Source organism: Periophthalmus magnuspinnatus, chromosome 5 (genome assembly GCF_009829125.3).
Source record: "Periophthalmus magnuspinnatus isolate fPerMag1 chromosome 5, fPerMag1.2.pri, whole genome shotgun sequence".
Taxonomy (NCBI): domain Eukaryota; kingdom Metazoa; phylum Chordata; class Actinopteri; order Gobiiformes; family Gobiidae; genus Periophthalmus; species Periophthalmus magnuspinnatus.
In genome coordinates, this window is record NC_047130.1 from 14,668,439 (window position 1) to 14,689,991 (window position 21,553).

At 47.6% G+C, this 21,553-nt stretch overlaps 2 protein-coding genes across 3 annotated transcripts in view; both read left to right on the forward strand.

Moving 5' to 3' along the window:
* Positions 1–3,813: 3,813 nt before the first annotated feature.
* The window catches only part of pcsk1 (proprotein convertase subtilisin/kexin type 1), a 28,034-nt gene continuing 10,294 nt past the window's right edge, over positions 3,814–21,553 (forward strand). For both annotated transcript variants that reach the window (XR_008648703.1, XM_033967374.2), the window contains exons 1-6: positions 3,814–4,182; positions 7,269–7,373; positions 9,334–9,444; positions 14,326–14,472; positions 16,090–16,166; positions 16,779–16,867. Coding sequence is in view for 1 of the 2 variants with exons in the window: in XM_033967374.2 (XP_033823265.1) it covers positions 4,003–4,182; positions 7,269–7,373; positions 9,334–9,444; positions 14,326–14,472; positions 16,090–16,166; positions 16,779–16,867 (709 nt within the window). In the remaining variant the exon portion in view is untranslated. The remainder of the gene's footprint in view (positions 4,183–7,268; positions 7,374–9,333; positions 9,445–14,325; positions 14,473–16,089; positions 16,167–16,778; positions 16,868–21,553) is intronic.
* Positions 19,253–21,553, forward strand: part of nudt2 (nudix (nucleoside diphosphate linked moiety X)-type motif 2) — a 100,091-nt gene continuing 97,790 nt past the window's right edge. Inside the window, exon 1 of the mRNA XM_055222110.1 lies at positions 19,253–19,258. The gene's annotated coding sequence lies outside the window, so the exon portion shown is untranslated. The remainder of the gene's footprint in view (positions 19,259–21,553) is intronic.

Here is a 21,553-nt window from a genome sequence, read left to right on the forward strand (position 1 = left end):
TATCGGGGTTTGGGGCTGATGTAAAGACAGAATTACAGCTGGGAATTCAATCTTCAACCTCTTCAAATAAAACGAGGGGTATTTGGATGTTTTGGAAGTAGTAGTGGCAGTGGTTGTAGCTATAGTAGTAGTATAAGTAATAGCAGCACTAACAGTAGTACTATTTGTAGTACAAGCAACAGCAGTAGTAGTATCATTAGTAACAATGGCAGCAGCAGTGGTAGCAGTAGTAGTAGTAGTTTTAACAACAGTAGTGATAATATTAGTAGTAGTACTAGTGGTAGTATTGTTAGTAGTAATAGTAGTAGTAGTAGCTGCAGTAGTAGTAATGTTGAGTTATAAAACACTGAAGGCTTCGTGCCTACCTGCCGTGGCACATGTGGTGTTCATCTTGTGACTGTACAAAGAGCAGAGCTGTTCTAAAAGGTCATGTGAGGTCAGGGTCAGACATGTTGCTGATTAAAGGACTTCAATGAAATGGTAGTTTTGAAATTCTAATAATTATGCAGGAAATGTCGCGCTCCTCAGACGGAGGTGTGGAGAAGGACCATGCGGCTCTGGGTTTAATGCTTCTTCTGTCTGTATTTTGTTCTGAAAGACATCCATCTGTGACATTTCTGACGACATTCAAACAAGAGACGAGCAGCTTTTCACTGTCCCTGTGAACACTCGGAAAGGCCACACGTCTCAGTGATAAGATGTGGACTGCGGAGGAGAGGAGAGAAGAGTAGGGGAGAGGAGGAGAAAGAGGAGAGGTGAGGTGGAGAGGAGGAGGAAAAAGGGGGAGCATAGGAGAGGACGAGAAAGAGGACAGGGTGAGGTGGAGAGGAGGAAGAGGAGGAGGAGAAAGGAGGAGGAGACATGATCAGAGATGAGCAAAGAAGGGGACGAGAAAGAGGAGAGGTGGGGTGAGGAGGAGGAAAATGGAGGAGCAGAGGAGCATAAGAGGAGGAGATGTGACCAGAGAGGAGCAAAGGAGATGAAGGGAAAAGAGGAGGAGAGCAGAAGGAAGAGTAGATGAGGAGAAGAGAGGAGAGGAGTTTAGATTTTTTCTCAAGATGAAGTAGATCTGTGGAGCTTGGTCCTGGTTAGAACCTATCCCTCACATCTCCTCCTCTCTTATCCTCTCTTTCGCCCCTCTGTCTTCTCCTTCTCTTCTCTCTTTACCCTTCTCTCATTCCTCTCTCTTTCTCCCTCTAACTCTCTCATCCCTCTCCTTTCGTCTCTCTCTTTCTCCCTCTATCCTCCCTCCTCTTTCCCTCCTCTTTGTCTCCTCTCTCTCATCTCTAAACAAACAGTGGTCTCTAGGTGATGGTGTTTGCTCATGTCACATGACCCGCTCCCTCCCCACTCTGTGTCTGTGCATGTAAGTGTGCATGTGCATGTGCATGTGTGTGAGCATGCATGTGAATGTGTGTGAGCGTGCATGTGAGTAAACCGGGGCCTTTCTCTTCTCAAGTGTTTGTCTCATTTAGCCTCTTTATAATGAACTCCACACTGCAGTCCATAACAACAAGAGACCACAGGGACTCCTCTGATCCTCTCTTCTGCTCCTCTGATCCTCTCTTCTGCTCCTCTGACCCTCTCTTCTGCTCCTCTGACCCTCTCTTCTGCTCCTCTGACCCTCTCCTCTGCTCCTCTGACCCTCTCCTCTGCTCCTCTGCCCCGTTCCTCTGTTCCTCTGCCCCACTCCTCTACTCCTCTGCTCCTCGGCCCCTCTTCTTTGCTCCTCTGACCCTCATAGTTACATTTCTCTGTCACATTATGGTAAAAACTAGGACTAAAACAGGACTAAACCACAAGAACTAAAACAGGACTAAACCAGAACTATACCAGGACTAAACAAGGACTAAACCAAAATGCCCCTCCCTGAACCACCACCTTAACGTGGTGGAGGAGTTGAGCACCCGAATGATCCTGTGAGCTATATTGTTGGGGACTTCATGTCCCTGGTAGGGTCACCCATGGCAAACAGGTCCAGGGGTACGGGTCAGACCAGGAGAGGTTCAGAAGCCCTTTATGATGAGAGGAAAACCAAGCTATGTCACCCGGACCAGGGCCCCACCCTAGAGCCAGGCCTGATGGCTTCAATGAATCAGGACCTGCAGCAGGCACTGGGGCAGTTTGCAGCCGAGTGTGAAGCAGCTGGGATGAGAATCAGCTCCTCCAAACCCAAGGCCATGGTTCTCGACCAGAAAAAGGTGGTTTTCCCTCTGCAGGTGGGTGGGGAGTCCTTGCCTCAAGTGGAGGAGTTCAAGTATCTCGAGGTGACGCGGTCGCCAGTGACCAGTTAATCTATGTTCCTACTCTCACCTATGGTCATGAGCTCTGGGTAATGACCGAAAGGATAAGAGCGCAGATACAAGTGGCCAAAATGAGTTTCCTCAGTCACACAAGAGGAGCTCCTCTGAGCTGAGGTGGCTCGGGCATCTGTTCAGGATGCCCCGTGGATGCCTCCCTAGGGATGTTCCGGGCATGTCCCACCAAGAGGATGCACCAGGGACAACCCAGGACACCCTCTTGGCTGGCCTGGGAATGCCTTGAGGTCCCACAGGAGGAGCAGGAGGACGTGTCTGAGGTGTGGGAAGTCTGGGAGGCTCGGCTTAGACTGCTGCCCCAGTGACTCAACCCCGGATAAGTGAAAGAAAATGGATGGATTAACCAAAACAGGACTAAACCAGAACTATACCAGGACTAAACCAGGTCTGAACCAGGTCTAAACAGGACTAACCCAGGGCTAAACCGGCCTGTGTCCTTGTTGTCATTCTCCTCACTCTAAAGTTGTTCCTATGGTGAGAGCACGTGACAGTCATCAGGAACAGTGGCAGCCCGCGGTTTACACTTTTACACAAGAGCACATTTCTCTCTCTCTCTCTCTCTCTCTCTCTCTCTGTCGCTCTCTCTCTCTCTCTCTCTCTTTCTCTCCAAATGAGCCAAATCGCTTTTTAAAAATCCTCTTGATTGATCTCTTCCTGCTCCTGTCATCACGTGACCGCGGGCTGCTGACGTAACTGCGTCGGAGCTGTCCGCCGTGCTGAAACTGAACTCCTCGAGGACCTGTGTGTCAGATGCCCAACCGTCCTCCTGTACCCCGGTGTGTCAGATGCCCTCCCGTCCTCCCGTATCCCCGTGTATCAGATGCCCTCCCACACCCCTACCCCAACATACTGTGAATCAAGATTTTCGGATAAAAAAAATCTCTTGCTCCGCACCGTGAAGTGATGACGTTCCAGCAGTTGTTTTTGCGGGATATTTTTAGCCCGTCTCTCCCATCCTCCTCCTCCCCCCTCCTCTTTTCTGCCTCGCCTCCCTCCCTCCTTCCCCACTCTCCCTCTCCCCCTGTTCATCCTTCTTTGTTGTTCCTCTCTCTTCCTTTCCCCAACCCTTCCTTTTCTCTCCCTCTCCCCCCTCCTCTCTCTCTCTCTCTTCTGTTACTCCCCCCTTCTCACTTTTTCTATCCCTCTCCCTCATCCCCTCATCCCTCTGGTGTCGTGCGTCAAGGGATCAAGGGGTATCTTCCTTCTACCTCCTTCCCCTTTCTCTCTCCTCTGTTTTTCTTTCCACCCGCTCTCCCTCCTTTTCTCACCCCTCTCTCTCCTCTGTTCCCCCTCTGATGTCCCTCGCTCCCCTCCGTCTTCTCGCACTCCTCCTCCTCCCCTCCACCCCCTCTCCCTCCCTCTCTTCCTTCAGAATATCAGACCTCTTGCGGATCAGGGGAGACGGCAGATTGACGTCAGAGCCACCGTAGTTTTGACGTGTGCCGCCCCCCCTCCCTCCCCGCGCGCCCCGTCGGAGCTCAGACGCACAGACGCACACTGTCACGCACAGACGCACACTCTCGCGCGCTCCTCAGACGGACTCCGTGATCCTCTCTCCGCGTCCACGGTACCGACATCTGCTTGTGACACCGGACCCTCTGACCCACCCGCGTCCCCGCATCTCCACCCGTGGGTTCGGCTTCTCTCCGGGTCTGTACCGCTCTCTTCTCTCCGGGTGTGACCGATGGAAGCGCGATGCTTTCCCGCACTCGTGTCGCTGCTCCTCGCCTCGCTCTCCTTTCACTCGGATGCCCTGTCGTACGGGGACCGACAGTACCTGAACGAGTGGGCCGTGGAGGTACCGGGGGGGCTCTCCGTGGCTCGTGCCCTGGCCAAAGAACTGGACTACGACCTGGTCCGACAGGTGAGTCTGTTTCCAGCACGAAACCCGCACACACGAGCGTAACACGTCCGTAACACGAGCGTAACACACAGGCCTCACGGATCAACAAGTAGCAGCGAATCAGCGATAAGTTAAATTTAATGTATGTTTAAGATCAGCAAATGTGGCATAAGCTTTTATTTTTATTCACACAGGGATACAGGAGGATGGGAGGGCATCTGACACAGAGATGCCCAGGAAAAAAGAGGATGGGAGGGCATCTGATACACAGGGATACAGGAGGATTGGAGGGCATCTGACACAGAGATACAGGAGGATGGGAGGGCATCTGACACAGGAAAAAAGAGGATGGGAGGGCATCTGACACACAGGGATACAGGAGGAGTCACGTGTTATTGCCACCTGTTGATTCATGGTGTGTAGTTGTTGATGTTGTGTTGTGCGCATTTGTGGGTTTGACATTTGGAGACTTCTTCTGAAAACACCAGAGAAGTGACAGTGACAGAGAATCCTGACTCTGCTCCGTCTGAGAAACTGACAAAAGCTCACTGCGTAATTTTCCCGGTATTTAGCACGTATGTTGGAGTACTGTTGCATGTTGGAGTACTGTATTACTGTATTATATTCGCGCGTACGGTAAATGTACAGAAAATGGGGTTGGTTCGTATCAAATGTCCCTGTTTGTCTAAGGCCATATAAGATTTCCTTCATGTCCACGTCATCGGCAAAAAAAATAATTAAACTCGTGAAACAGGTCACGCGCCCGCGTGCACGAGCCTCCTCCTGGGCGGTGTGTGATGTGGGGCTTTTATGACGCGCGCGCACAAACGGTCATTTCCCGGTAAACAGGCCGTGTTCACAGTGTTTGCTCCCGGAAAACGAGTGTCTCTATCCAGGGAATGTACCGTCATATTTTTGAGCCCGGATATGCTCCTGTCCTGTCTGCAAATCATTGACAGACGGACAGATGGGTGCACGCGCAGAGACACACGAGCACGCGCAGTGAATGTAATTTGGGCCTATTATAAACAAACATGGTACTTATTTAATATTTGTATTATTCAGCAGATTAAACAGGATCTTTATTCATGTATTTACTAATGGTATTAGTGAGACAGAGACTAACAAGGAAAACTAAATATATTTAAATCAGCCCTATGGTTAACAGCCACATCAAATAAACAAACCATGTTTGTTTAACTGTTCCTAAGTCTAGGTCTTCTCTTGGCCTCATGTCTTTTCGATGCGCCGCTGCTAATGATTGGAATTTGGCTCAAAGCTCACTTAAACTGGACTCCTTCATTTCTCTTTCTGCTTTTAAATGTAAACTGAAGGTAATTTTTCAAGACATGTGTAAATGTTTTACTAATGATACGAAAGGAGATTTTTAGTGACAGATGTAAATGTTTGTTTTATATTTTAATGAAATGATGCGAGTCTAATTGTGTTAACTCCCCTTCCCTTGGCTGCTCTGGCATGCCCAGGCCGTCATTGTAAATAACAATTTGTTCTTAATGTTTTGCCTGGTAAAATAAAGGTAAAATAAATAAATATCAAATCAGTAACATATGCAGCTTTTTACCATCTAAAAAACATTGTAAAAATCAAAGGTTTACTGTCAAAGCCAGACGTAGAGAGACTTATCCATGCATTTGTCTCCAGTAGGTTAGACTAATGTAACAGCCTGTTCACTGGCCTCTCCAAACGAGCCTTAAGACAGAACAGTACATACAGAACACTGCTGCTCGGGTCCTGACTAGAACCAGGAAGTGTGAGCACATAAATCCTGTGCTCAGGTCTCTGCACTGGCTCCTGTGGCTCAGAGAATAGACTTTAAAGCAGCTCTGCTTTTGAACAAGTCTCTCCATGGACCAGCACCATAGTACATCTCTGACATGTTAGTGCCATATGAACCATCTCACACTCTGAGGACTTCAGGGACCGACCTCCTGCTGGTGCCCAGAGTCAGGACTAAACATGGGGAATCAGCGTTTAAGTTTTACGCAACTAAAACCTGGAACAATCTTCCTGAAGATGTGAGACAGGCCTCTACTTACAATGTTTAAATCCAGACTCAAAACAGTTCTGTTTATCTGTGCATATGACTGAAACTGCACTCTACCTATATAGAATAGAAAAGAAAGTACTGCCATTTAATGTGGAAAATCACATTTAATTGTGGTATCGGAATTGGTATCAAGTATCGAGTCTGTTACTTACTATCCAAATGTAGTTTGAAGTTTTAATATCGTGAACACTAGCCTGAGCTTGGTTAGACATAACTGATTATTGAGCAGAGATTTGTGGTGATTGGATGTTGTGTTGTTGTTGCCGACGTTGTTGTCATGGCGACACCTTTGTCCTGATGTGACTCTGACGTGAACATAGAAAAAAAATACATCCTTCAATTTGTGAATGGCTAAACAAAACAGAATAAAGATCAAACCAGCTGCGCTCTCAGAGCCTCACAGCCAGGAGGTCTCCAGTTCCACTCCCTGTACATGTGAGGTCTGTCTGTAGAGTTTGTATGTTCTCACTGTGTCTATTTCTTCCGGTTTACCTCATAAACCTGGAAAATGCATAAAAATCTCCAGCTCCTCTTTGGGATTTAGACTATATGAAACAAACTTGTTGGACTAAAGACACGAGTTGCCAATCGATTGGTCAACTCAACAGGGGGCGTGGCAAAAGGTCTCAAAACTATTCCATATTGCTGTGTATCTGACCTAAACTGCAGGGGGAGCTCATGCAAAAACAACTATTTATGGTGAAAAACTAGGTAACAATGTGCTTATACAGTATCAAGTCAGGTTAAACTTGTGAAACATGAGATTAATCTGACTTTTTACAGAGAAATACCAAAAAAAATACCAATACCATTCAGCTCACTCCTCGTTTCTTTTATTGTCCCATGGAAAGCCTTCAACTCCAAATAAAATGATTGTTTGACTAAGACACATTTTAGTCGACTCATTCATGAACTAAACGACTACAGCTCTAATTAAATTATTCAAATTTTAAATGTGTAATATCTTGTTGTTTTGTTGATTTTTTGTTGCCAAATTAAATATGAAAAGTTCAGTGTCATATTGTTTTGTTGTTGCCAGATTGGGGCCCTGGATGACCACTACCTTTTCAAACACAGACGACAGCCGAGCAGATCCAAACGCAGCGCCGTGCACATCACCAAGAGACTGTCAGAGGATGACAGGGTGAGCACTACAAATACTACTACTACTACTACTACTACTACTGCTGCTGCTGCTACTACTTTATATTAATGTGTGTTTGTATTTTCCTTTATGGGATCTATCAGATGTTTTAGATAACAAAATTTCTTCTGTCTTTAGCTACAAATCATGTGGTGTGCAATGTTTTTATGATGTGAAACCAGCACTGTCTCAAAAGGAGCTGTCATAGTCTACTTAAGTTGCATTTGTGAGGTGTGTAAAAGGCTGTGGTATCTGAGAGTCAACTGGTCATACAGTAGATTTTTTAAAATGATTTTCTAGTTTGCCAGAAAACATTTTTACATTGTTATATATGGAAGCTGGTGGAAGGCTTTAGTGTGATAGCTCTGTAAAAACAGTGTAAAAGTGTGTGTTTCCTTTCATATTGTCATTATAATATATATATATATATGAAATGTTTATGGCTGAACCAACCATGTTCAGTGTTTGTCCATAAAGCTCCTGTAAATATTCTGCTTTCTCTCATGTTGTGTCTGAATATATGAAGTGAAGAAGTGAAGCCAGATCAATGCACTCACTGAGTTTCTTGTGATCTGGACAGAATGGTTTTGTTTACTGTCACTGCTTTTCTTTCTGCACATTCTTCTACTTGACGTTTCCCATATCGTTTTGTCCATTCATTCTGCACTACTTTCCTAAATTTTATTGATTTGTGAGAAATAGTGGAAATACCTTGTTAATTTTAACTCCATGCCCTGTCTCACCTGTCCCTCACCTGTCTCTCCCCCACTCCTGTCTCACCTGTCCCTCACCTGTCTCTCCCCCACTCCTGTCTCACCTGTCCCTCACCTGTCTCTCCCCCACTCCTGTCTCACCTGTCCCTCACCTGTCTCTCCCCCACTCCTGTCTCACCTGTCCCTCACCTGTCTCTCCCCCACTCCTGTCTCACCTGTCCCTCACCCGTCTCTCCTCTCACTCCGGTCTCACCCGTCTCTCCCCTCGCTCCTGTCTCACCCGTCTCTCCCCTCGCTCCTGTCTCACCCGTCTCCCCCCTCGCTCCTGTCTCACCCGTCTCTCCCCTCGCTCCTGTCTCACCCGTCTCCCCCCTCGCTCCTGTCTCACCCGTCTCTCCTCTCGCTCCTGTCTCACCCGTCTCCCCCCTCGCTCCTGTCTCACCCGTCTCTCCCCTCGCTCCTGTCTCACCCGTCTCCCCCCTCGCTCCTGTCTCACCCGCCTCTCCTCTCGCTCCTGTCTCACCCGTCTCTCCCCTCGCTCCTGTCTCACCCGTCTCTCCTCTCGCTCCTGTCTCACCCGTCTCTCCTCTCGCTCCTGTCTCACCCGTCTCTCCTCTCGCTCCTGTCTCACCCGTCTCTCCTCTCGCTCCTGTCTCACCCGTCTCTCCTCTCGCTCCTGTCTCACCCGTCTCCCCCCTCGCTCCTGTCTCACCCGTCTCTCCCCTCGCTCCTGTCTCACCCGTCTCCCCCCTCGCTCCTGTCTCACCCGCCTCTCCTCTCGCTCCTGTCTCACCCGCCTCTCCTCTCGCTCCTGTCTCACCCGCCTCTCCTCTCGCTCCTGTCTCACCCGCCTCTCCTCTCGCTCCTGTCTCACCCGCCTCTCCTCTCGCTCCTGTCTCACCCGTCTCTCCTCTCGTTCCTGTCTCACCCGTCTCTCCTCTCGCTCCTGTCTCACCCGTCTCTCCCCTCGTTCCTGTCTCACCCGTCTCTCCTCTCGCTCCTGTCTCACCTGCCTCTCCTCTCGCTCCTGTCTCACCTGCCTCTCCTCTCGCTCCTGTCTCACCCGTCTCTCCTCTCGTGCCTGTCTCACCTGTCTCTCCTCTCGCTCCTGTCTCACCTGCCTCTCCTCTCGCTCCTGTCTCACCTGCCTCTCCTCTCGCTCCTGTCTCACCCGTCTCTCCTCTCGCGCCTGTCTCACCTGTCTCTCCTCTCGCTCCTGTCTCACCTGTCTCTCTCCTGTCTGTCAGGTGCTGTGGGCGGAGCAGCAGTATGAGAAGACCAGGAGTAAAAGAGCCGCTCTCAGATCAGATGTGGACAAGCTCTTCACTGACCCCATGTGGAATCAACAGTGGTACCTGGTAAGTACTACCACTACTGATACTTCTAATACTATGAATACTACTACTGTACTGCTGCTACTACTACTACCATTCAGCAGCCCCATGTGGGGACTATTCAGCAGTGATACCTGGGAACTGCTTCTACTACTAATAGTACTATGTATACTACTACTGTAGTGCTGCTGCTTCTACTGCGATTCAGTGACCCCATGTGGAGTACAACTACTCTAACACTACAGATATTACTAATAATATGAATATGTAGAGAAGGTGTTAGCAGTGGTCATCTCAATACTGTTTTTGTAATGGAGATGGTGTAACTCCAAAAAACCTTTTAAATTTATTGTTCAGCCAAAACGTCTATCACCAAAACAGAGTCCAGATGAAACAGGTGAAAGCTTCTCTGCACAGACACTCTCCTGGACACCGTCTCAATACTATAAATACTAGTGCTATTACAACTACTCCTACCACTACTAGTTTTGTCTGATTTTTCCTGTTGTTTGATTTTCCTGTTTGTTTTTATGTGTAGGCAGCACGGTGGCTGAGTGGCAACACTCATGCCTCACAGCAAGAAGGTTTGGTTCGTCACATGAACGCCCTTCGAGACAACAGTTGTTGTGATTTTGGGCGTTACAAAAATAAATGAATTGAATTGAATTACTACCACCACCACTGTTCCTGCTGCAGATGTTTGTGGACTGTGATGGTTGTTGTTGTTTCTTTCTGTCAAACTGATGTTACTTAAGTTGATTACTCTGTGGTTAGCATACTTTCTCTGTAGTACTCTGTAGCAGGATTGTGGTATATGGGGATAGTACCCTGGTATACTGTAGTATATGTTGCAGTTCTGTGGTATGTGAGGTAGTATTATAGTATACATAGTACTGTAGAATACATAGGAGTATACAGTGTGGCTGTGAAAAGAGGATCCAGAAGTCTCATTTGTTTAATTGAGAGACAGAGGGAGACACAGAGAGAGAGAGAGAGAGAGAGAGAGAGAGAGAGAGAGAGAGAGAGAGAGAGAGAGAGAGAGAGAGAGAGAGAGAGAGAGAGAGATGGCTGGATATGTCAGGGTTTTTTACATTTATAGAATGGAGGGATGGAGAGAATGAGGATGTATGGATGGACTGATAATTGACAGCTTGTTTCCTTGCACCTGTCTCTGACCTGAGCAGCTCTGACCTCATTGAGAGATAGAGTAGATAGAGAGATAGATGGAGGGATGGAGGGATAGAGGATGTGTGGATGGATAAATGGTTGATCGACTGACTCAGTGTTCTGAACTTATGGAGAGATAGATATGAACAGAGGAATATATATATATATATATATATATATATATATATATATATATATATATATATATATATATATATATATATATATATATATATAGATAGATAGATAGATAGATAGATAGATATAGATAGATAGATAGATAGATAGATAGATAGATAGATAGATAGATAGATAGAGAGAGAGAGAGAGAGAGAGAGAGAGAGAGAGAGAGAGAGAAATAGATGGTGGGATGGAGAAGTGGAGGGATGGAAATATAGATAGAGGGATAGAGGGACAATGATGTGTGCACTGTCTGTGACCTGAGCAGTTGTGACGCAGAGGAAAGTCAAACTGTGAATCATCTCCTCTCTCTATATTACATGCTGCATTAGCATTAGCTCGAGTATTAGCATTAGAGAGGTGAGAGATGTCAAAAAGTTAAAAAGTTAGCTGTGTAAGATTTAGCCCACCCCCACTCTGAGCCTGTGCTAGCTCCACTATTGCTCTGATTCTGACACCACACGGTGAGACTGAGGAAGTAATGTGGAAAATTATTTTTGGGCCAATGAGCACCGGCCATTGAAAACAACAAGACACCATCTTGGATTCACCTTCCAGATTTGATTCCATGAATGAGAGTGACAAATGTCTGTACTGACACACTACATTAGGATTAGCACAGAGAGGGTACAGTGATGTGAACCTGGACTAAACCAGCACTAAAGCTAGAACTAAACCAGGACTAAATCAGAACTAAGCCAAGACTAAACCAGGACTAAATCAGAACTAAGCCAGGACTAAACCAGGACTAAATCAGAGCTAAGCCAGGACTAAACCAGGACTAAATCAGAACTAAGCCAGGACTAAACCAGGACTAAATCAGAACTAAGCCAGGACTAAACCAGGACTAAATCAGAACTAAGCCAGGACTAAACCAGGACTAAACAGGACTAAATCAGAACTAAGCCAGGACTAAACCAGGACTAAATCAGGACTAAGCCAGGACTAAACCAGGACTAAATCAGAACTAAGCCAGGACTAAACCAGGACTAAATCAGAGCTAAGCCAGGACTAAACCAGGACTAAATCAGAACTAAGCCAGGACTAAACCAGGACTAAATCAGAACTAAGCCAGGACTAAACCAGGACTAAATCAGAGCTAAGCCAGGACTAAACCAGGACTAAATCAGAACTAAGCCAGGACTAAACCAGGACTAAATCAGAACTAAGCCAGGACTAAACCAGGACTAAATCAGAACTAAGCCAGGACTAAACCAGGACTAAACAGGACTAAATCAGAACTAAGCCAGGACTAAACCAGGACTAAATCAGGACTAAACCAACACTAAACCTAGAACTAAACCAGGACTAAATCAGGATTAAACCAGGACTAAATCAGGACTAAACCAGGACTAAATCAGGACTAAACCAGGACTAAACCGGGACTAAATCAGGACTAAACCAGGACTAAACCAGCACTAAACCTAGAACTAAACCAGGACTAAACCAGGACTAAACCAGGACTAAACCAGGACTAAACCAGGACTAAATCAGGACTAAACCAGGACTAAACCAGGACTGAACCAGGACTATGGACTATGTCTAAATAAAGGCTAAATCAAACATTATAAACAGTAGGCCTAAAGGCTGTGGTTCATGATCAGAGCAGAGAATGATTCTGTCTCAGTGACTCATCCACCTCCTCTCTCTATCTCTTCACCACTCACTCACTTGTCTGTCTCTCTTTCTCTGTCCCCATCTCTCTTCCCTCTCTCTTTTTCTCTCCTCCTCCTCCTCTTCCCCTCTCAGTTTTTCTCCCCCTCTCTCTCCATCTTCCCCTCTTCCTTTAACCCTGTAAGTTCCCTCTTTTTTCTCCATACTCTCTTTCCCTCATTTTCTCTGGTTCTCCCTCCCTCTCTCTTTCTTTCCTCCTTCTCTCCTCTCTTTCCCACTCTGTCTCCCCATCTCTTCTCTGCAGCTGTGTTTGTTTGTTTTGTTTTACATGATAATTCTCCACTAAATGATGCTGCAGCCTCCTCCCTCTCTCCTCTTCCTCTCCCTTCTTTCACCCCCCCCCCCCCCCCCCCCCCCCCGTATGAGTCATCCTCCTCAGTGACAGATGCAGAGCTGTTTGAACCAAAAGAATAAAGTGATACGACTTAAGTCCTGTGGATCATTACGTTATAATTTGCACATTTTGAATCATAATCTAAAACAACTTAATAAAAAAAACAAGTATGCTGACTTCCATAGTGGTATTGGTGGAGGTGAAAACGGGGGTAGATTGTCTATGTGAGTCTCGCTTACATGGAGGAGGAACTTACATAATGTTTGTATGGAAGCTGTGCTGGTCATTTCATTTAATAAAATGATAATTCAATTGTGATAAAATGGTTTTCTCATCAGGACAATCAGGGTTAAACTCACAGGTGAACTGAAAAAGTGAAATGGAGGTTTGTGACTGAGCCGAGTCTGAGGTGTGACTCATTTGCAGAGGGTGAGGAAGGAGGCAGCGGCCATCTTAGATCAGGAGAACAGAAACACACTCACATCTACACATGGATATTTCACAGAAACGAGATGCAAGTATCAGACTGATGTGAAACGAAATGACTGATATCCTTATTTGGACGTTCACAACAGTTGCTTGGATTAGGGTTAATCTTCAAAACATTCACAGTTTTATTTACTGTTTAATTCTATGCCCACCTCTAATGAGAATATTCACATCAGAATGACTAGTTTCTCTGGTTTCTTTTTTATTTTGTCTCTTTTGTTCATTGTAAAGTTGTGGTCTGAGAGATTAAATTATGCTAAATTCAAGGTTTTATTGTCATTGTCATAGAAAACAGAAAAGAAGGTTTAGAGCATCACACACTGCAGACTTTTGATGTGAAATGCAAAAGGTGCAAAAAGGATCATGTAGAGCAGGTTAATACAAACATTTTAAGATGAGAATTACAAACCTGACAACAGCAGTCACAGAGAGGGGAACCATGCGTTTTCAATATAAAGTGAATTGGAGCCAGAGTCGATGGAGCCAGAATCGCGCCCATGCTCACTTCCTGTTCAGAACATGGCAGCTAGCATGTTAGCTATGTCCATTTATATAAACAGTGTACGGCTGCACCAGAGGGATTGCAAAGTGTTTTGTGCATAGATAAGAATAAGAGGCTTTCAGCCTCCTCAACAGTCCTTTTGTGTGGCTTTTGTTCGATCATTGTTCACTCTTAATCTGGTCTTAGTCTGGTCTTTCTGGAGTCTTGGAAAGCCCTTTACACCACTGTGGACTTAGATAAGACTTGGTCCAGATTTGAGGGTCTAAATGTCACAGAGAAGAGATTGGAGCCAGCGACCTTTACACAGAGAGCTGATAACACTTTTCAATTTAAGTTTTTTATTATAGAGAGGGTCATCTGCTGAGGAGAGAGAGAGGAGGAGCAAAGGAGGAGAGGAGGGGGTCAGGTAAGCAGAGAGGAGGAAAGTAGGGTCTCAGAGGAACAGAAGAGAGGGTCAGATGGAGCAGAAGATGCAGAGGAGAGGGTCAGATGGGGCAGATGATGCAGAGGATGTACAGATGATGCAGAGGATTCACCCAGTGCCTTTTCTGTCTTGCAGCAGGACACTCGGACCTCTCCCTCTCTTCCGAAGTTGGACCTCCATGTGATCCCTGTGTGGCAGAAGGGAATCACAGGGAAGGGAGTGGTCATCACGGTGCTGGATGATGGACTGGAGTGGAACCACACGGACATCTACAGCAACTATGTGAGAGGGGAGGGCATCTGACACACAGGGAGAACATCTGACATCCAAGGAGAGCATCTAACACACATGGAGGTTATCTGACAAACAGGGAGGGCATCTGACACACCGGGACATTTCAGAACATGTTAGAAGCTTTTACACAGTATAAGGCCTCATGGAGACACGGGGAGGGCATCTGACACACAGGGAGGAAGGGCATCTGACACACAGGGACATTTAGGTGACCCTTTTAGAATTAATATTTTTCAATCCTGTTTGTTTGTCAGCATGGGGAAAGGTGGAGATGTTGTTAAAGCAGAAATGGGCGGGGACGCTGTTACCACGGAAATAGGCGGTGGATGCTGTTGCCATGGTAACGCTAATAGAGAGATGGAGCCTAGCGATGGAGCAGAGCAGAGGAAACAGGCTCAGGCAGTAACGCACAGACACAAGGGAGAGAGTGGACCACAGTCAGAACAGGATTAGAACATTCAAACTTTGTAACTGTTCCACTGCTTGTCTCCATGGAGATTTTTTTTTTCTTTGCCTAAATTTTCCACACTACGGCATTAAACTTGTCTATCTTTCATTTGTTCCAAGTACAATTCTCTTAAATTCTGTTTGCTTAAATCCATTGTTATGGGGCAGCAACAGCTAAAAAAGCAGAGAGAACTACATAGACCATAATCCTTTGCTCTCTTTCATTGCAGACAGCATGAAGAAATAACTGTTAATGGGCCATATTAGGTTATGTTCTGATCTCTGTTGTAATGTTTCTTCATCACAAACAGACCTGGAGTTGTGTTTTGTTTCATTCACACATGTTTAACACACAAACCCTGCAAATTTAGGCTGAGTTCTTTCAAACAGAAAACACTCTGTTCCACCTTGTGATGTCATTAAGTAGTAAAAATGCTCCACTGTGTTTTTAAACTCCACACACTTTCACTAGAATCATTTGGATCATTTCAGACCTGGAATTGCCAATCTCTACTGAACTAAAGGTAAAAGGAGCTGTTAACTTGAAAACTACCACTTCATGACATCACAAGATGGAACAGAGCATTTTGAGTTTTGGAGATGTAAACAGGCTAATAATAAAGTGTTACTCAAACATGTGTGAATGAAACAAAAGACAACTCCAGGTCTGTTTTTGAGGAGGTAATATATAACATGGCTTAAAGCTCACAAGAGTCCAATCTTGTGTAACATAGGACCTTTAATAAGCATTTCTTCTTTGAATTATGCCCAAAGTCTTTTGGCTTAAGGCATTTTAAAAGGAAAAAGTAACATTGCTATAAATATCGTACCGTGATATGCATGTCGTGATAATATTGTACCGCAAGATTTGTTACATCCCTATTTTTAATGTGAGTTGGCTTGCCTTTCCACAGATTTGACTTGTAACTTTGCTCGATGGTGTCACTTGGTTGACTCAAAAGAGATAGATAAATATAATGCCATACTGTGGTACATAGCAAGCAACAGCAGCTCAATGGAGAGAAACAGGTGGCCAAATCTTCTAAGGAGGAAAGTGCCATAGTGCAGCTTTAACATGCATTACCCCTGTACCACCGGTTATTGATCGCATAATAGATTTGTCCTGATTGTTTTTGTTTGTTTGTTGTTTATTTTCAGGACCCAGCTGCGAGTTACGACTTTAACGATAACGACCCCGACCCCTTCCCTCGATACGACGCCACCAACGAGAACAAGTACGTCTCAAAGAGATCATACACTCAAAAAACATACACACTGAAATCTAATATGCAAAAAACATACACAGTAGGATCATATAATCAAATCTAACATGCGAAAAACATGCACGAAAAGATCATACATGCAAAAAAGATACATGCTAAAAACATACACACTAAGATCATACACAGTAAAAACATACACACTGAAATCTAATATGCAAAAAACATACACAGTAGGATCATATAATCAAATCTAACATGCGAAAAACATGCACGAAAAGATCATACATGCAAAAAAGATACATGCTAAAAACATACACACTAAGATCATACACAGTAAAAACATACACACTGAAATCTAATATGCAAAAAACATACACAGTAGGATCATATAATCAGATCTAACATGCAAAAAACATGCACGAAAAGATCATGCATGCAAAAAAGATACATGCTAAAAACATACACACTAAGATCATACACAGTAAAAACATACACACTGAAATCTAATATGCAAAAAACATACACAGTAGGATCATATAATCAGATCTAACATGCAAAAAACATGCACGAAAAGATCATGCATGCAAAAAAGATACGTGTTCTAACTATGTGTGTGTGATTTAGACATGGGACGCGTTGTGCCGGAGAGATCGCCATGCAGGCCAACAACAACAAGTGTGGAGTGGGTGTGGCCTTCAACGCCAAAGTGGGAGGTGAGGAGCGCTGGCTTAAAGCCTCATTTTACACTGGAAATACTGATGTATCTCTAATATGTACAATATCAAATATCGCAGCGTCCGCATGTATCGTAAAGTTGTGATAGTATCGTATCGTGAGCCATGCATCATGAATCTATTGGATTCATGAGGGACCCTGCATGCTAGCCTGTTCTCTGTGTCTTAAAGCTAATGCTAACTTTTATAAAGGGCCTATACTATGCTACTTCCTGATCTATGTTATAATGTTGTTTCCTCATCACAAACAGACCTGGAGTTGTGTTTTGTTTCATTCAAGTTTAAGTTAAGTTCTTTTCTCAAACTGAAAACACTCTACCTTGTGATGTCATGTGGTAATACAGGAAGTGCTCCATTGTGTTTTTAAACTCCATACACCTTATTCTAACATGTGAATGAAACAAAACAACTCCAGATATGTTTTTGATAAGGTGACAATATTCTAACTCAGGATCAATTTTGTGTAATAAAAGACCTCTACAGCGTAAAATATACTGGTAAAATACACAACATATTAAAATTCTAGATTACCTGATTGTTTTTATATGTAGATTACTTACTTATTACAGTTTGTGGTGTTAATATTTTCTATGCCTCAAAGTTAGCATTAGCATTAGCATTTAAGCACAAACATCTCCCGTTGTAAGCATACGTGTCCACTGCCTTATCTTTAAGTATTTATCTGTTTAGCGCAATTGACCAAAACCTGTCGTAACGGTGCGGATAGGACCAAAGGATGCAGACCAGAGCAGTTTTAACAGTGTTTATTTACAGCGGTGAAAATGCAGTCTTTAAACAGGTCACAAGAGCAGGTACAGGAACCGGGGAGCGGGAGACGGGTCAGGCGGGTGCGGTGCAGGTAGAGGCGGGCAGGACAGGACCAGGACGGGGATAGAAGCAGGTGCGGTACCAGGGCGGGCGGAGCAGACGAAGACCAGAGCGGGGAGCGGGTGACAAACCAGAGACCAGGACCGGACAGGAGACGAGACGAGCAGGAGACGAGACGAGCAGGAGACGAGACGAGCAGGAGACGAGACGAGCCGGAGACGAGACGAGCAGGAGACGATACCGGGACTGGAACGTGGCGGCAGGAGCTGGGCGAGTAGAGGCAGGAATGTTTTACACGCGGACGGTCTGGCACCGAGTGTAGACTGCCAAGCCTTCTTGTACTCAGCAGCAGGTGGTGGTGATTAGGCTGATGCACCCCAGGTGTGCACGGGAGGAGTCGGGCACTCCACCCAGCTCCAGACACACAGGTAGGGGAGGGGGAGAGAGCACGGGAGGACAGGGAAAACTGACATCATGACAGTACCCCCCCCCTAAGGTCCACCTCCTGGTGGACCCCCAGGCTTGTCAGGATGAGCGCGGTGGAAGTCTCTCACCATGTCGGGATCCAGAATGCGTGCCCTGGGCACCCAGGATCGCTCCTCCGGACCGTAACCCTCCCAATCGACGAGGTACTGGAGGCCCCTACCACGGCGACGAACGTCAATCAGGCGGCGGACGGTGAACGCCGGGTGGCCGTCAATGACTCGGGCGGGCGGTGGGGGATCGGCCGGAGGGCACAGGTCGCTGGTCCGGACTGGTTTAACCTGGGAGACGTGAAAGGTCGGATGAATCCGGAGAGACGGGGGTAACTGGAGGCGCACCGCCGATGGATTTATGATCCTCAGGATCTTAAACGGTCCCAGGAATCGGGGGGACAGCTTACGGGAGTCCGTCTTCAGCGGGACCGTCTTGGCGGAGAGCCAAACCATCTGGCCAGGTTGGTATACGGGCGCCGGGACACGGTGGCGATCGGCCGTCGCCTTAGTGCGCGCTCCAGCCCGAAGAAGGGCCGCCCTGGCCTTCTTCCAGATCCGGCGACAGCGCTGGAGATGGCGCTGAACAGACGGGACGGCGAGGTCCCTCTCCTCCGTGGGAAAGAGAGGGGGTTGATATCCCAGCGATGCCTCGAAGGGGGACATACCAGTGGCGGAACTCACGAGGGAGTTGTGAGCGTATTCTATCCAGGGCAGGTGAGTACTCCAGGTCGCGGGGTTGGCGGAGGCTGTGCACCGTAGGGCCGACTCCAGGTCTTGGTTGGCCCGCTCCGTCTGCCCATTAGATTGTGGATGGAACCCGGACGTGAGGCTAACCGTGGCCCCCAAACCGTCGCAGAAAGACCGCCATACCTGAGAGGTGAATTGGGTCCCTCTGTCGGACACGATGTCCACCGGGATGCCGTGGAGTCGGAAGACATGACTGGTCAGCTGGTCGGCAGTTTCTTTGGCTGTGGGGAGCTTAGGCAGGGCAACGAAATGGGCGGCCTTGGAGAAGCGGTCCACAATGGTGAGAACCACCGTGTTCCCCTGGGAAGGGGGAAGGCCCGTCACGAAGTCCAAGGCGATGTGGGACCAAGGGCGACGAGGAACTGGGAGAGGATGCAAGAGACCAGAAGGGGGTGAGTGGGAGGCCTTGGCCCGAGCACATACCTGGCAGGCGGCGACATAAGCCCGGGTGTCTGTGTCCATCGTGGGCCACCAGAAGCGTCTCCTGAGGAGGGAGAGAGAGCGACCGGCACCAGGATGGCAGGCGAAACGGGAGGCATGGACCCACTGGAGCACCTGAGACCGGACAGAATCGGGAACAAACAGTTTATCTGGAGGGCCGTTACCTGGGTCGGGGTCGTTGGTCTGGGCCTCTCGGACGGTGTCCTCGATATCCCAATGGACCGCGGCCACCACACACGAGGAGGGAATAATTGTTTCTGCGGTGACCGGGCTATCCTCCAGGGCGAACTGGCGGGAGAGGGCATCGGGTTTGACGTTCCGAGATCCGGGGCGGTAGGTGAGGAGAAAGTTGAAGCGGCTGAAGAAGAGGGACCAACGAGCTTGACGGGGATTGAGGCGCCTGGCGGACTGGATGTACTCCAAGTTTTTATGGTCGGTCCAGACGATGAATGGTTGCTCCGCCCCTTCGAGCCAGTGGCGCCACTCCTCCAAGGCCAGCTTTACGGCAAGGAGCTCCCGATCCCCCACGTCATAATTGACCTCGGCCGAGGACAATCGCCGGGAAAAGAAGGCGCAGGGACAGAGGCGGTTGTGGGGGTCGAACCTCTGCGAAAGCACGGCCCCCACTCCCGAGTCGGAGGCGTCGACCTCCACGATGAATTGCCGTGAAGGGTCGGGCTGGTGCAGGATGGGAGCGGAGGTAAATAGTCTCTTAAGCTTCTCGAAGGCTGTCTGCGCCTCAGGAGACCAGGCAAACTGCAAAGCAGGAGAGGTGAGTTTAGTTAAGGGCGAGATAACCCTACTAAAATCCCGGATGAAACGTCTATAAAAATTGGCAAAGCCGATAAATCTCTGGAGCTGTCTCCGGCTGGTAGGAACGGGCCACTCAGTGACAGCCTGGATCTTTTCAGGGTCAGCTCTTACTTGGCCCCGCCCCACAATGAAGCCCAAAAAGCTGACCTCCTCTGCGTGAAACTCGCATTTCTCAGCTTTCACGAACAGTTTATTCTCGAGGAGGCGCTGGAGAACCTGGCGAACGTGCTGATGATGCTCCTGGGGGGACCGCGAGAAAATCAAGATGTCATCCAAGTAAACAAAGACGAATCGGTTAAGGAAATCACGGAGCACATCGTTGATGAGGGCTTGGAATACGGCAGGGGCGTTGGTGAGACCGAAGGGCATAACCAAGTATTCGAAATGTCCCAGGGGTGTCTTGAAGGCCGTCTTCCATTCGTCTCCCTCCCTGATGCGCACCAGGTGGTACGCATTCCGCAAATCCAACTTGGAGAAGATGGTCGCACCGTGGAGGGGCGTAAATGCCGAGTCCAGTAAGGGAAGCGGGTATTTATTCTTTACAGTTATATTGTTCAGACCCCGGTAATCAATGCAAGGCCGCAGGGATTTGTCCTTCTTAGCCACAAAGAAGAACCCCGCTCCCACGGGTGAAGTGGACGGGCGGATGATTCCGGCAGCCAGGGACCCACGGATATAGTCCTCCATTGACTCGCGTTCAGGTTTAGACAGGTTATATAGCCTGCTAGATGGTAGTGGGGCACCCGGCAGGAGGTCAATGGCGCAGTCATATGGGCGGTGGGGCGGTAAAGAGAGGGCCTTGCTCTTGCTAAAAACCTCCCCCAGGTCGTGATATTCAGCAGGCACCGAGGACAGATTGGGGGTGTCTGGGGACGGATCAGCGACAGGAACGGACCTCCCGGCCGGAGGGAGGGCGGACCGAAGGCACTTGGCGTGGCAATCGGGACTCCAGCCCGAAACTCCGCCCCTGGCCCAATCGAAAACAGGGTTGTGGGCGCGTAGCCAGGGGTAACCAAGGACCAGAGGAGAAGCGGAGGAGGACAGGACATGAAACTGACGGTTCTCTTGGTGGTTGCCGGACAGAATCACGGTGACAGGTTCTGTGATGTGAGTGATGTGCCCCAGAAAACGTCCATTGAGCCCCTGGGCATTTAAGGGGCGTTCGAGGGGCTCCAGGTAGACCCCGAGCTGCTCCGCGACTTGGGCATCAATAAAGTCCCTCTCAGCCCCGGAGTCGATAAGGGCGGAAACGCATAAGGTCTCTGTGCGAACGCACAGGGTGGCGCTGAGCCGCAGTCTATTAGAAGAGTCCAGGATGTGTTGCTCGCCCACCAGTACTCCCAGTGCTACTGGTGGGCCC